This window comes from Syzygium oleosum, unplaced genomic scaffold, assembly GCF_021117445.2.
Source record: "Syzygium oleosum isolate NSW1041296 unplaced genomic scaffold, Sole_v2.1 Sole_v2.01, whole genome shotgun sequence".
NCBI classification, from domain to species: Eukaryota; Viridiplantae; Streptophyta; class Magnoliopsida; order Myrtales; family Myrtaceae; genus Syzygium; species Syzygium oleosum.
Window position 1 is genome coordinate 37,470,575 of NW_026607485.1, and position 16,601 is coordinate 37,487,175.

Sequence of the window (16,601 nt, forward strand, 5' to 3'; positions counted from 1 at the left end):
TTGTGTCTTTCTACTACCCCATTTTAATTATTCATTGTCCGGGGTTTTTTATTTGCTTCCGCTTGCGCGTGTTTGTCATATTGCGGTTTTGTGTCGGCGACGAGTCCTGGGACGTCGCGTCCTTTGCGATCCTCGGAGGGATAGTCGCTCGCCCATAGGGTTCAGGGCGTGACAAGAAAAGGAAAGAAACAAGCAATTTGTATTAAAATGGTGATGCGTGAAGTAAACACACAAAGTATTGAAAGACATGCTATTCTAAGTGCGAGGAAAGAAAAACCCACAACTCGTCGAGTGTTTAATACATCACGAATAAAAAGACCTGAGACATGATTGAGTAACATGAATTGTGTGCAAATCGAGACCAGATTGGACATCGGTCTTTATTATCAAATTCGAACATCTTATGTTCAAAAGTGATTAATCAGTTTAATGATGTCCAAATGATGTAAATCAGGTGTCTTTAGAAAGCTTAGATCATGAGGATCAAAAGAAGAAGACCATTTTGCTTAATTCCCACGCAATTTTTCCGAAAATCAAGATTTAACTCGGAAGGGTAAACTTGACCTAGTTTTGCTAGAGATTTCAAAATAAAGGTAGGAAAAATAACAAACGTTATCCAAACCGCGTGAAATTGTTTAGGTAGTTAGGATTCCTTATGCCTAACAACTTTTATATTCTGAGTTTTTACTTTAAAGCCCTTGATTTTTTTTTATTTATAAAAATCGGTTTTCACCGAGAACTCATTTACAAAACAATTTTGAGGCCGAAAGGACCTTATTCGGAATTTTTAGCAAATTTACCCTCCAAACGTTGCTATTAGGACCCCAAATTTTCCAATTTACATAATGAGGCCCTAATGAACAACTTTGAAGTTTTAATTGGGTAATGAAGTGTGTTCAATATACGTCAGAGGGAGAGAGATGCAAGGTCATTTGTCTGTTATTTGGATAGAAAGGGCTATTAAAGGCATGTACATGTAATGGCATTTGCAGCATGTGAATAAGTTTCAAGAACTAGTCCTAGAAAATTGGTCTGATCTTGTTTTTAAGTAAGAATATTATGATCACCCAATACCTCGTAATTTTCTCCATAAAATCTCTGCTGGCATGAAGGTAGTTCCACAGTTTACTACTCTTTTAAGATTGTTGGATTCTATATTGGGTTAATACCACGAAAAATCCCGAACTGATACACCTGTGACAAATTTACCCCAAACTATTTTTTTGACCATAAAAATCCTCAAACTGGTACACCTATGATAATTTTACCCCGAACTAATTTTTTGATCAAGAAAAATCCCAAAATTGATACACCTGTGATAATTTTACCCCAAACTATATTTTTGAACACCAAAAACCCCAAACTGGTATACTTGTAACAAATTTACCCTCTGTTAGATTTCGTTAAATTTTACTGTCAAATTGCTAAGTTTGACGACACGAGATAGTTGACTAGTGTACCAGTTTGGTATTACCCCTCTGTTTGTCACAAGTTTACCAATTTGTGATTTTTTGTGATATTAATCCAATTTAACGGTAACGAAGGGTAAATTTGTCACAAAATTACCGATTTGGGGTAAAATTGTCAAAGGTATACCAGTTTGGGGTTTTTGGTAGTCAAAAAATTAGTTCGGGATAAAATTGTCGCAAGTGTACCAGTGTGGGGTTTTTGATAGTCAAAAAAATAGTTCGGGCTAAATTTGTCAAAGGTAGACTAGTTTAGAGTTTTTGGTGGTCAAAAAATTAGTTCGAGATAAAATTGTCACAGGTGTATTAGTTTGGAGTTTTTCGTGATATTAATCTTTCTATATTCTGATTCAAAATAATAAAAAAAAAACAAAAGAATTGGATTCTCTATGCTCCTTCACCTTTGTCCTTTGGGTACGTGAGTCCTTTAGACTTTCCATCTTCTCTATTTTCATGCCCTTCATCCTTTTCCTTCCTTCACTATTTTCCTTTTTCCAAACATAATTCATAAAACCACGCAGCCACGCATCTCGTCCAAATACTCATTCCCATCTCTCATGATCTCATTCAACCTTCCATCTCCTTGTGATCGTACTCGAAAGCATGGAATGCGTCTACAATTGCACATCACCGATTATGCAATTTGCATTAGGGGTGAGCGGTTCCAGGTTCCTTACAGGTTCCACCTGGAATCAAGGACCTACCCTTGGGCACAGGTTCCTCATTTTTTGGAACCTGGAACCTACCTGTCGGAACCTGGAACTTAGAACCTACCCTGTCATAGGTTCCATGTAACAGTCTGAATTTTCGATCCTTTTCCCGGGATTTAAGAAATGAATTTGACCAATGCACTATAGTGAGGTCTCACCCGGAAATGTGCATTCACAGGATGCTAACCTTAGGGGTAGGGCCGTTACGGGATTGAGTTCGCACGACCAAAGAACTCGACCTGGGTTCGATCTTCGACCATATGAATTGACGAGGGAATGTTTTGAGCCAACCGAGACCGGTCTATCTGATTGATCGTGTCCGAAGGGAACTAGTGACAGACCCTCGCAATTATATGACAACCGAGGTCGTCCTGGGTAGAGTAAACTTAAACGTGATTTGACTTAGTGTCGATCACGGGTCGAGAGCGCGTAATTCCAGAGAGCCACCCGTTAGCCAGAGATAAGCTAAAGTTGCGATTGTTCAATTTTAGTCATTTCTTGGAATTCGGGCCCGGGAATCGAGAATTTTGAAAGTGACAATTTTGAGCAGCCGATGACGTTTTTAGCTTGGCCAACCTTGGGGCCACCCATTTCTGCAAAAAAATGGATTTGGATTCGGGACCGGAAAAATTACGGTTTTGCCCCTGAGGACACCAATGTTGGATTTTGAGGTCATTTGAGGTTATTTTTCGAGGCTAGCGTCATTTTGGGGTGGCCACGTGCATTTAGAGTCGTTACAGTAAAAAATTGGAATTTTGGCTCGGAAGCGAAAAATAATATTATTTTATTCCCGAAACTTTGCAGTCAATTTCCGAGGGCTTAAAAAGTGAATTTCGCGGATCCGACACTATATTATGTTGGCCACGCCCATATGGAACCCGTATGTGCGAAAATTGGAATTTCGCCCCGGGACCGGAAAATTACCATTTTGCCCCTGGACCCGGTATTGGGAATTCCGAATTTTGGACAATTTTGGGCAATAATTGAGGACTAAAATAAGTGAAAAAAGAAATTGAAATTATTGATTTACCACATTGCTCTTGAATTATTGGATAAGGATTAATGTGGGCCAAGTGTTTAAGGGCATTTTGGGCATTTTTGGAAATGTTGGTCCAACTAGTCAAACCTCTCTCTCTCCTCCCATTCTTGTTCCCCAAGCTGGTCACTCCCCCCCCTCACGATCAGTTTCTCTCTCTCTCTTTCTCTCTCTCTCTCTCACTCTCTTCATCTTCTTTTCCTTCCATCACCGCTGCTGCTGCTGCTGCTGCTGCTGCTGTTGTTCCGCCGTTTCAGCCACCGTTCCAGCCCCGTTCTGCCTCGCTTTTTAGGTAAGTGACCTCCCCAAATGTCGCCTAGGACCTCGGGTATTGTTAGGCTTGTTTAGGGCTCGGTTTAGGGTGAGTTTAGTGGCTGGTTTGCTCGGTGGTGTGTGTTGGCTGATTTCCAGTTAGGTTGCTCCTGCGTCGCTGGTTTTTGTTATTTTTACTGTGACTTATGTGGCCCGAATTTGAGGAAGGTTTCTTCATGAAAATTGTTCCCAACATCTTGAAATATAACATATTTTAATTTGGGAATTTTTGGAAATCATTTGATGCCATTCGGAAGTCTATCTTTGGGCCGAAATAAAATTGCCCGATTTACTGTTCACCCGACCTTCGGGTCTGTTCGAATTTTTATAAATTTTTCCAGGCCTATTTTCAAAATACTTCCTTCACAAAAATTGTTGGGGACATTTGTGGCTATAATATATAAAAATTTCAAGGTTTTACAAAATGATTTGGGTGCCGAATGAGTTGTATTTTGATGGCCTGAGGGGCTGTCCGAGCGAACCGGATTTTGTCTGACTTTGAGTGTCAAAACGAGGTGTTTACGGTTAGAATTGGGTTTGAGTTCTCATGGAAAATGTTCATAAAGATTTTTTGTACAACATATCCAAATTTCAGAATTTTTCGAATTGATTTACTATTTATTTCAAATGGATTTCTGTCACTATGTAACTGCCCAGTTTGGACCCGATTTTGTTCACTCTCGGTTTTTATCTCTCTCGGACTGATTAGGCGATGAAATTTTGAGGTTTAGGGAGCTTGGATTAGGGCTGTGATGTTGGGGTTTGATCGGAATTAATTTGTGCGATTAATTAATGGGATTGTGCCTTGAATGGAAATTTGTGCGCGGTTGTGTGATTGTGCTTGTTGGTTGGCTTGGAAATCGTTGTGAGCTGATTTGGTTTGTGCATTGGGCTAAATGTGGTGTGGTGGCGTGCCGTGTTTGTGTAGCCGTGAAGTGTGGTGATATGGTGATGTGAATGTGCATTGAATTCGCGTGCCAAGAGCGTGTGGTTAAGTGGTGCGTGTTCGTGTGACGAGAATGCGAAATTATGGAATGTGTGTGAAGTGTGTATGTTTGGCAATGTGTTTGTGTGGTGGCGTGGTGCGTGTGGAGAGTGTGGAACGAAGGTTTGGAAATGTGGGATTGGTTGGAAAGGATCCGTCCTGAGGCGTGTTCGTTTACGTGGGACGATGCCGTCCCTGACGAGGTGTCGATGCCTGACGTGGTCAGAAGACCGTTGGCCTGATGCGTTTTACGCGGGCACGGTAGAAGGAAAGTGTGTGTAGGATTCCGTCCTGAGGCGTGTTCGTTTACGCGGGACGATGCCATCCCTGACGAGGTGACGATGCCCGGCCCGACGGGGTGACGATGCCTAACGAGGTCAGAAGACCGTTGGCCTGATGCGTTTTACGCGGGCGCGGTAGTGGTGGAAAGGTTGAGAATGAGCAAGAATTGGCGGGACGAGTGAAATTAAGAAAGTGGCGTGTCGTGTGGTGTGAGTTGGGATGCGAGTGTGTTTGTATCGCGTGATGTGATGCTCGATTATGGGGTAAAAACTGCTAGGCATGGTATGGGACGTGCCCAAGTGGGTTTTGCTCTAAAACCGGGGCACGCGCGCGGCGGTGATGTATTTCTGTGGCATACTGGCTGTGTGGTTGACTAACGTGCAGGGTCGTGCGTGAGGAATTCCAGGTAGGGTCGCATGTGATTGTTAGTTTGGCTGGTTATTGTGTGTTATGTGTGTTTTCGTCTGGTGGTACGTGAGTGCCTACGTGGGGTTTGGGGTTGTACACTTATTGAGATTCGTCTCATGGTTGTATAACCGCCACTTTCAGACCCCCAGCCATAAACCCAGGGAACCGCCTCCTCTTTTTGAAGTACGAAGAGCCGCCCATGGTACCGGTGGATTTGCAGGCGATGCCCAAGAGATTTCCAAAGGAATGAGCCAGATGAATTAGGGGCAGAATGGAGAAGGGCGATCCTTAGGTTTTTCCCTAGGCCATTTTAGGGGTTGTATATATTGGGTTGACCCATAGGGAAGTTAAGTTAACCAAACCCTGATCTTTTGTTATGACGGTGATTCCGGATGCTGGTTGCTATATATGTTTGTATTACAATGTTTGTATATTTGATGTTGTATGAATATGTGGTTGCTGGATTGTTTTGTTGTTCTACCCCGTTGTCGTCATCTTTCTGTCCGGGGTGTTTTTATATTTCGCTTCCGCATGTGGCTCTGATGTTTGGGTTGGGTCGGCGACGTTCTTGGGACGTCGCATCATTTCGACCAGAGCAGGGGATGTCGCGAGCTCGATGGGGTTCGGGGCGTGACATTCCAGGGTCGGTTTCAAGGTCCAACATGTTCCTTTTTTTTTCATTTTTAGTTAAACAAAACAAAAAATGAATGCAATAATACCGAATAAGAGAGAATACAAAACAAACAAAATTATCAACAGAGGAAATAGAATTGGCGGCTGTTTGGCAAGGAATTCAATTAGATAAAAGAGAGGAAACAAAACAAAAGTCACTAGACTTGTCACCAAGTTTCAGTCACTAGACTTGTCAGAGGACATCACAAAATGAAATGGATGCTGCTGTCGTGCAAGAGAACATCACCAACTCCTCTAAATCCTGCTTCTATCAATTTAAACATTTTAAACAAAGACATTCTTACTAAAAGAGCTAAGTTTCAGTCATTAGACTTAACTGTTGTTCCTCGAGGAGCAAATGCATGGTACCCATTGGAGTTGCTCTTTTCCTGCCGAGCAAACAACATGTGAACATATTAGCCAAGAGCACTTGAACTTTTACTAGTGGTCTTTATGCAGTAAGATATTATCATATCCGAATGAAAGAACCTAAATCAAAGTATCGTACCAATTAACTATAGAAATCAACTAACTTTGAGTTGAATTACTACATTTCCACATCATAATACAACTCCAACATCTCATTGCACACAATTGTCACTAGAAACTGTGTTTTACTCTATCTAACCACAATATTTGCATGAGTGCATACATTTGAGGATACAGCTTGTAAATGCAAGGGAAAAGTTTGTTTGTTAACAGAGAAAAATGGAGGGGTGGTAAGGGAGTTGTTGCCTCCCTCCCTGATTCATAGAGGGCACTAATGTCCAATAGCAAAACATTGCCATTGGTGCTTATTTCACAGATCATGTAAAACTAGTCATATGAAACTAGATGAGTTAAATCCATTAAGAAATCCATATAACTCCATTTAAACTGCTAATAGTACATTAATTTCCAAATCATGTAACTTTCAAAAGTAAGATCACTAATTTCTACTTGCCTAGACTTTAGTCATCCACAAGAATGCAACACACTAGCACGGTCAATGTGCACATTTACATAAGGTGCAAAAGTGCCCAAGTTTTGGAAGAGAAAAGGAAAAGAAAGAAAAGAAGTGAGCTGGGATGAACAATGGAACCCATGCACCGACATGTGGAGACATGGAATTGGGAGAGCATTAAACAGCTAACCCTAACTCAAACACACTCACACAATAGCACATAGGATGTTCAACTTCTGAATATATATAAACTGCATCTCTTCACAACATATACTAGCCTCCAAACAAGCAGCAAATCAGTGACGGAATCATCTAGATATCAAAAGGGTGCATCGTAGCGACAATGCAACATCACAAATTAGCATCCCCCATTTCACAATCTTTTTTTCTTGCGTGAAAGATGGGTAAATTCTCTAGATTGCTGAACCATTTTTCTTGCCCTTCACAAAATAAACAAAATTTAACAAGAACAACAACTCTCCAGAAAAAAAAAAGTATTAGAAAGCCTCACCACATGTATTCATTGATCCATTCTGCTTCAACTCGTAAATTCTATTTATCGACGATAATTTCCTCATTAAGACAATCCATATCTAAAAAAAAGATTAATAAAATATTCACTTATTAGACATATAAAAGGAATTACAATACATAAAGATAGAAACAGAACATCACTTACCCAACTCAAATTTTTCTGCATTCTCGATGCACTCTTCAACATTAATCGGCACACGAACGGCTCTCAACCAATCTTGAGTGCAAATCAAAGCTTCTACTACTTTGGAAGTCAAAGAACTTCGAAAGCTATCAAGCACACGACCCGATGAGCCATCAAAGATAGGATCTTATATTTTGAGCCACTAGTCTTTCACCACATCAAAAGATCAAGATCAAGAATATTTTCATTTTCATCTTCAAGATATTGATCAAGATCAGATTTGTTGTCATTGCACACTTGTTGGTTCGAGTGCATAAAGGTTCTCCGCCAAGCTTGGATGTCATACTTCTTGATCTTGTTACCTTCGCTACCACCAGCATTGGCATTGGAACCACTACAACTAGCACTCAAACTTTGGGCACCAAAATTTCGATTACTTGAAGCAAGAGAAGATTGCTCATAAAATTCATATAAACGCTCCAATGCGTCCTTCACCTTGTAATGCATCTCATTAACTTTCGATTCATCATCATAAATTTGTCCATACAAAAAATTCACATAACTCAACTTGGCTCTAGGATCCAATACAACCGCAATCGACACCAACATATTCACTTTATCCAAACTCCCATAGTATTTATCAAATTTCTCTTTCATTTTCATACCCATAACTTGAAGCTTAGGATTCGAAGCATCCACCGCATCTTTCGAATATTTATACAAAAGAGCTATCCCTTCAAAATAATCATTTGAGGTAATATATGAACTCCCTGACATCCGATTAGTGGTATCATAGAATAGTTTTAGAAATTCCGAAAGAATAATGGCATTTTCCCAATCATCATCTTTAGGAAGATCATGGTTAAGCTCACCGGCAAAAGATGGATCGTCTTCTTCGATCCTTTCAAAAGCTTTTCTAAACTTTATGGTGGTGTCTAACATGAGGTAAGTGGAGTTCCATCTCGTGGTGACGTCAAGAATAACCGAACCCTCGTAAGTAGTCTTTTCACCATCAATGCAAGATTTAAATATGTTGGCTCTCATGGGAGAACTCCTCACATACCTAACCACATTTCGGATACGTGCAATAGATTCCCATACCTAGTCAAGCCATCTCTCACCATCAAGTTTAATATATGAGCGGTGCACCTCATGTGTAAAACACTACCATCTAAGATCAACAACCTTTCTCTTGAAAGTCTTTCCTTTAAACAATCAATTGCAACGTCATTTGAACTAGCATTATCCACGGTGATTGTGGACACCTTTTTTTTCTATTCCCCACTCGTTGATGCATTTCTCCACCATTTTCCCAATCTCTCTACCCTTGTGACTATGCATCACCACAAAATTGATGATTCTTTTATGCAATTTCCAATTTTCATCAATAAAATGTGCAGTGAGACACAAATAATTTAGGATTTGAATGGAAGTCCATGTATCGGTCGTGAGTGCGATCCTAGAATTAATCTTACCAAAGTAAGTCTTCAAACAAGTTCTTTCACAAAAATACAGCTTCATACAATCTTTAGCCACCGTAAAACGTGATAAATGTTTAAAGAGAGGTTGTAACTCTGTGACAAACTCACGAAATCCAACACGCTCAACCAAGAAAAAAGGTAGTTCATCAACTATGATGAATCGAGCAAGCATTTGTCTACAACGTTCTTGATTAAAAGACCATGTCGATAAGACACTACCAGTACTAGAATTTCCCCCTGCCTTGCTAGCCACATCTACATTACGTGGTGCAAAAAATTTCTGCCTCTTATCTACAGTGCGAGGAAACTTCTTGCATGTTGTCAAGTGCTTTGTCATTGCGGAAGTACCGTTAGCAACACAATACATAAACACAGACCCACAATGAATGCATTTCACCTCATATGTTTTTCCATCCCCATCTTTGATTCTTGCATAATGATTCCAACATTCGGATGTATATTTTTTATCACGAGGAGGAAGACGAGAACCAAGTACCTTGTTTGTCGCACTCATGCCAAGGGATGGCTCTTCTTCATTTTCATTGCCCGACAATTCCAATTCTGTGATCGGACTCACATCCTTACATCCCTCAACCTCCATTGACATGTTATCTTGAATTCTTGATACGTCAAGCAAACAACACTAGCCAGGCAAACAACACAAGAATAAATTAGCTGAGAGCACTTGAATAGTCAATCAAACAACACGATAATAGAACATTTTCGCAAGCCTTATAAGAAAAAGAATAGTCATGGATAATAACTGGAACTTTTCCTGTTTTCAAAAAAAAAAATCTCCGCAAGAACAACAGAAGTTACATAACAAGTGAACAACGCACGGGTAAACATATAATGAAGAATCAATCTCTTATATCTTATCTTGCTACTCAACTCCTAGCAAGCATTTTGTCATTCATCTTCAAATTGAACCTTTTCAGCAACAAGACCATCTCCCCCCCCCCCCCTTCCCCCTCCCCCCACATCCTTCTTTGCTGCCTTGAACATGGGTCCCTCTAGTATATCTAATTGTTAAACCCCACGTCAGCTAATCGGTGGTATGTAGATATCTTCTCATTCGGTCTTCACTTTCTCGTGACGAAGCTCAATACTTCATTGAATAATCTGAAGCTAATAAGCACTTACTGACCAGCAAACTCATCTTCACAAACTATGCAAAAGGGGGGAAAACACACACAACCCAGATCATCTCCGCGCTTAATTGAAAGTTTGAAACAAGGAAAACTAAACTAGTAACCAAAGCACATAAACTTGTCTTGTTCATTCCTCTAGCAGCGATGACAATGTTTATAATACCTCAAGCTGTACTACTCAAATTAGCCACATAAACATACAGACACCTTGATATATTTTTTGCCTTTTCCAAATCTAATCCATTTCAATCTACGAGTAACAATTCCACAGTTCTATGGATTAAACTCTACATGCCTGCAATTATTGTCTATCTATTCTCTCGCTTTCTTATAAGATCACTTCATGACTTGCCAAAACTTAACAAGGAAAACATAGTTTAAAGGGAAATAGTGGACTCTCGCGAGGATAAAAATGGTCGAGTTGCTAACTTGCCACCTTATCTTTCTTAATGAAACTACCATAGAAATATTGTCAAACATTGTCGACCAGAATTAGAAGAAGTCACCTCTGATATGTTTCCTTTTGATCAACCAAATTGTAGCCAAAGCACACAAGACTACAAGAGAACTACACAGAAGGCTGAAACCGATGCAACGACTAGTAGGCCAAGGATCTAGGTTGCTGTTCAAGCTGCAAAAAAAAAAAAAAAGAGTAGGTTAAAGAACCTAGACTTAAGTGCTCTGATAGCTTTTTGCAAATCACTGCAATAAAATAGGCTAATGATCTTTCCACTCTAAATGATCAACCGTGTCACAGATGAACAACAATAGAGGAAGTAATCACTAACATGATAAACAATCAAAATTCAAGATAAAACATTAAAGGTGTTTTTTTTGGGGGGGGGGGGGGGGGGATCATTTAGCTTTTGAGAATGAATGGGATGAGAAATAGAGGCTAATCGGGCTAAGGTCTCATTTGTTTCTAGAGGGGATAAGTACAGCGCAAGTACTATAACTTTTGTACGGAGGACACTTAAGTGCCATAACTTTTTTTTGGCTTACTTGAGTGCCATAACTTTCAAAAAAATGATCACCTAAGTGCCACTTACGAGCTGATCGTGAGGGCTCGAAACCGCGGCTTTTCCGGTCGAACGGTGACCTTCCCGGCAAGGCGAGCACCACCAGTTTGAAGAGGGGGTGTCGGTGAATCATTCAATGGCCTCCGTTGACGAAGGTAAAAATGCTTCGTAGTCACACAATTTATCGAGCCGATTTGTGTGACTACGAAGCATTTTTACCTTCGTCAACGGAGGCTAAAACGGAAATTTCGAGATGAACGGAGGTCATGGAATGATTCATCGACACCCCCTCTTCAAGCTGATGGTGCTCGCCTCGCCGGGAAGGTCACCGTTCGACCAGAAAAGTCGCGGTTTCGGGCCCTCACGACCAGCTTGTCAGAGGGGTTGGTCATGAGGGCCCGAAACCGCGGCTTTTCAAGCCAAACAATGACCTTCCCGGCAAGGCGAGTACCACCAGATTGAAGAGGGGGTGTCGATGAATCATTCCATGGCCTCCGTTCGTCTCGAAATTTCCGTTTTAGCCTCCGTTGGCGAAGGTAAAAATGCTTCGTAGTCACACAAATCGGCTCGATAAATTGTGTGACTACGAAGTATTTTTACCTTCGTCAACGGAGGCTAAAATGGAAATTTCGAGACGAACGGAGGCCATGGAATGATTCACCGACACCCCCTCTTCAAGCTGGTGGTGTTCGCCTCGCCGGGAAGGTCACCGTTCGGTCGGAAAAGCCGCGGTTTCGGGTCCTCACGATCAGCTCGTAAGTGGCACTTAGGTGATCATTTTTTTGAAAGTTATGGCACTCAGGTGAGCCAAAAAAAGTTATGGCACTTAAGTGTCCTCCGTACAAAAGTTACGGCACTTGCGCTATACTTATCCCGTTTCTAGAGAAATAATTTGGGCAGGGAAAGGTTAGGGAGGTACAAGTTCGCAACATAATCCTCCTCATGACTAAAGACGAAAGACTTTGTTTCCTTTCTTTGCTTGTTCTCCGTGGCTTCACATTGGACACAACACACTCACAGGCCAAGGGAAGACACGACACCATCACCACCACCAATCTCATCGGCAGATGGACACTGCACACTCACAGGCTAGGGGAAGACACAACAGCACTGTCAATCTCGTTGGCATTCGGTAGCACTAACAGACCAAGAGAAAGAAGCCCTAACCCCAAACTAAACCGACAACAATTGCATCGACAACACTAGCAGACCAAGAGTAGGCTATGGAATTAACCAATAACAACCGCGTTGGCAACACTAGCAAACCAAGAGTAACCCTAGTGCAGAACTAAACCCCAATCGCGCAAACTTCAACAGATAAAGAGAGAGAAATCAGAGAGAAGATGGTCGCTCACTGAGCCGCGGCCGACGACGTTGAGTTGGTTGGTGACAGCAAACGAACGAGATGGCGTCGCGGTGAAGATTGAGAACGATAGAGTTGAGAACCGAGACTGAGAGCTTCGTTGCAAGTGGAAACTGGAAAGGAAAAGAAAAGTCCTCATCAAGGAAAGGAAAAGTCGCAGAGTGGAAACTAGAAAGAAATAAAAGTACGAAAAAATAAGAACAATAATTTAGGGATTTTAGTTTCTGTATTAGGGATCTAGTTCCCGGTTCCGGTTCCGGTTCCTATAGGAACCGGGAACCGAACCGAGAATCGGCGGTTCCTAAAAATGGGAAACCGGGAACCGGACCCTTTCCCCATAGAACCTAGAACCGAACCGGACCCATCGGTTCGGTTCTCTGGTTCCCGATTCTACCCTAGAACCGCGCTCACCCCTAATTTGCGTAAAACCCAAATAAAAAGGATTGGTAACTATTGTCAAAGGAATCTCTTGAGATATAAATTTCACATTTAAGTTGCTAATGTGAAGACTGTGAGACAAAAATTCAGGACAAAGGCATAGGAGGTAGATAGAACCCAGCATGCCAGTAACAAAAGTCTAAAGTCTAGATAGCTTTTATTGTTGCGAAATCTTTCTTAAACCATTTTGATGCAAAAGCAGTCCTAATCTCCATCTTACCTATTGGATGCAAATATTCTTACTTCTAAAGCAAATCATATACAACGTTGAGAAGAGGATTCGTCAATTTTTGTGGACAATTACTATAGGAAATCATGGATCGCACAAGGTGGATGGCAAGTAGTTTGCTCACCTAAAAGGAAAGGAGGATTATGATTGCTCGATTTGAACTTATGGAACAAAGTATTGTTAGGTCGCATGCTATGGAACATCATCAATCGGCCATCCTCTTCCCTTTGGAGTATATGGGTTCACAACACCAAATGCAGAGGCACTCCAATTATGCAAATCAACATTAGGGGTAGTATGGCTTGGAGTTGGTGATGTCCCCTTAAATTGCGACCTTTTCTAACTTCGGTTATCCATAGCTCAGGGTATCATTGCCTAGAAATTTATGATGAACTCAGACATGTGAGACCGGTTGTGTGGTATAACATGATTTGGACTAGTGGAATTAACCAACACAATTTTATTGGCTGGCTCGTTTGCAAAAATAGACTACCAATAGCAAATATTATCGGCCAATGGATGACTTCAGTTGATATCCAGTTTAACTTCTGCACGGCCTGTATAGGAGACAAAACACATTTATTCTTCTAATGTGAGTGGACATGCATCATTTGGCACAGTATCCTTGCACAACATGGGATTAGGTGTCCTCTAGGAGGATGTAATGAGGAACTTCAATGGATGATTAGGGCAACAAAAGAAGAGAAATACACTACAAGTGTCAAAAGTTATGTACGGCACTCACTTTGGTGCCAAATATTTTGAAACCATCAATTAAGTGCCAACTCCGATCTGATTGGTCGAAAATCCGATGTAGCCTTTTTTATTAATTTCTGAAGTTGATGTGGGTCACTGGAGGTCCAGTCAGCATGTCAACAATAAAAACGACGTCGTTCGGTGGATTTCCCCCAAATAAGAATCCTAAATCCCCAAATTAAAAGAAAACCCCCAATTTGAACCTAATCGGCCAATTTGATCACCTATTTCAGTTCGCCCCCAAAATTACTGGCTTAATTTTGCAAATGGAGAGCAGGAGCTTCTATAGCGGCTCACATTCATCCCAACTAATCGAACTAGATGGTGAGTGTTACCGTTAGTGTGGGTTATCGAGTCCAATAAGAACATCTTGGACTCGGTTGAATCCTAAGAGAAGATTCCATGGATGCGTCAGGCATAGAGAAGACTCGAAGTGCATATATTTCAAATGGCTCGATGCAAAATTCTCTGGTCTAGTTACAGAGGTGATCTTGGAACTACTTGAAGGACAACATCAACCTCCGCCTACATTAATGGAGGAGTTAGAGGATGTCGACTCAATGTAAGCTCAAGTGAAGGCTTTAACAACTCTGGCCAACCATTCGAACAAGGAAGTTTCAAGGCTGAAAACTGAAAGAAACTTTTATCAAGCATTGATAGTGTTGTTGTTCTCTTGTGTAGCCTATTTTATGGTCAAATGTCAAGTGAGTAATGAGAAAAAGTTCGTACGTCTACCATAGTCAAAGATCGGTGAAATTTGAACTTGTATTGGGTTATTTCTAAGTATAGTTGTGTTTGTTGGTTTGCTGCAATTGTTGTATGGAGCAAAAGATTTGCTACAATCTATGGTGAAATGGAAGGTTGGAATTCATTGGTTGTGAGCACTTAAAAGCTTTTTTGCTTAGTTGTGTATTCTCGATGTTGGTTTGCTTAGTTTTTGCTTCAAGTGTTTGGTTTGCTCCACAAGTAATGGTTTGCTGCATGTTTTGCTTGGTAATGGTTTGCTAGTTTGCTGCAAACCATGGCCAAATTAAGGAGCGGTAACAAATTCATAAGTAACTATTTTAGTGCAATAAGTTGTAAATAGTGATTGTTTGAGTGTCAAGTTTTTTTGAAAATGATCACTTAAGTGCAAGTCGTGCTTGAAAGTGATCATTTTAAGTGCCGGTTGTGGTTAAAAAGGTGCTGGTGCATCTTGTTCTTGCACGAGCACAACTATCGGTGCAACAAGATGCACCAGCACTCAGAACTGCACCAGCTTTGTTGATGTATCTTGCACTTGCACCAACACATAAAACTGCTGATGCAAATATTGCACTAGTACCCACAATTGCACCAACACTCACAATTTCCACCAGCAATAAAACATGAGCCTATCACTTCCAAAAATAACATTAGCCTCATCACAACCTTGCATTAGCATACAACATTACAACCATTCACATCACCAACCAAAACCACCAGCACCACTTTTGGCCACTAGCGCTAGCACCACCAGTACCACTAGCACCACTCGGCCACTAGCACTACCAAGCTGCCAGTGCAGTCTTATGCTTGCTAGTGCAAACACAATACTCTGCACCAGTACGTGCTAATGCATCTTGTGCTTGCACCACCACTAGTAGTATATACAACTGGTGCAAGCGCTCCACCAGCACCAAGCACAACATGCACAATCTAGTCTGACACACTAGCATAATCAAAAGCAAAATATGGAAATAGCAAAAATATAGACAAAATAAATATTGATCCATACATTGAACATAGTCTTTACATTTGGTCAATTTTAATAACCAACTAAAACATATGAATCTCCCAACAAAAAACAAAAACTACCATATGAACAACCTTCTAACAAAACATAAAAACCACCATATCCAGCATAACCTTCCAACAAAAAATAGAAACTACTATATCTAGCACCCCCTCCCATGAGTCGTCAATATGTACAACCCCTGTCCTTTTCCCTTTAGATGGACCTCTGGCTTGAATCCTTGCACTCTTTCTAACTATAACTGGATTTGGAGGTTGTTATATTGGACTTGGAGGTTGTTGTACTGAAACTACATTTGGCTTTTTCTTCTTAGCCTGTGATATTGTCTTTAGACCTGCCGCTTGTGTCGTTTGTTTTAGAGCACTCTTCTTACTGGATTGTGCTCCAGTTAACCTTGGTTAAGTTCTTCTTTTGGGTATAGCCCTTGACTCTTGACTTAGGCTATTTTGAGAGATGAACACCTCTGAAGTTCTCCCATGCTACAAATACATAACCATATTATCAATGACTTTTGTCGTTTAGTGGAAAAGAAATCACATGCATTGTTTAGTGGAAACAAAGCAACATCGAATTGTTTAAACAAATTGAGGTCCCTACCCACAATCGCAAGATCACTATTGATAATGTGATTAAACAAATTGAGGATCCCATGGCTGCAAGTTGATACTGTGATCAAACAATTTGATGTGATTAAGCAACATCATTATGATTAAACATATTGAGGTCCCCACGACTGCAAATACCATCGTCCTCACAAAAGAAAGTGACATTGTGATTAAAGAAATCGAGGTCCCTACCCACAATCACAACCCAACTTTTTCCTGAGCCCCAAAATTTGCCCTCCAAGCCCTAATTTTGCCATCGGTTCCCTAATTTTTGCCTCAGAGCCCTAATTTTTCCAGAAATTGAACCAGTGAG

General features: G+C 40.9%; 1 protein-coding gene and 1 long non-coding RNA gene across 3 annotated transcripts; both read right to left on the reverse strand.

Moving 5' to 3' along the window:
• Positions 1-5,969: 5,969 nt before the first annotated feature.
• On the reverse strand, positions 5,970-7,634 carry LOC130140018 (uncharacterized). Its single transcript, XR_008818021.1, has 3 exons — positions 7,494-7,634; positions 7,326-7,407; positions 5,970-6,260 (listed from the first exon to the last, which is right to left on the reverse strand). It is a non-coding gene; the product is annotated as an uncharacterized LOC130140018 (long non-coding RNA).
• Positions 7,635-7,645: 11 nt separating this feature from the next.
• LOC115681123 (zinc finger BED domain-containing protein RICESLEEPER 1-like) lies at positions 7,646-12,668 on the reverse strand. 2 transcript variants are annotated; one of them, XR_008818020.1, is made up of 4 exons: positions 12,291-12,659; positions 12,043-12,197; positions 10,611-10,735; positions 8,957-9,596 (listed from the first exon to the last, which is right to left on the reverse strand). XR_008818020.1 is itself a non-coding variant. In XM_056318200.1 (3 exons), the coding sequence occupies exon 3, from the start codon at positions 8,514-8,516 to the stop codon at positions 7,683-7,685; it is 834 nt and encodes a 277-aa protein (XP_056174175.1). In that variant the 5' UTR covers positions 8,517-9,596; positions 10,611-10,735; positions 12,043-12,668; the 3' UTR covers positions 7,646-7,682. The 2 variants fall into 2 exon arrangements, 1 of the variants encoding a protein (XP_056174175.1); XM_056318200.1 differs by having other exon boundaries at positions 7,646-9,596; positions 12,043-12,668.
• Positions 12,669-16,601: the final 3,933 nt, after the last annotated feature.

What these genes read in the sequence shown, in the direction of transcription:
- LOC115681123 (XM_056318200.1), bottom strand. Translation starts at nt 8,516, where the DNA reads ATGAGAGCCAACATATTTAAATCTTGCATTGATGGTGAAAAGACTACT.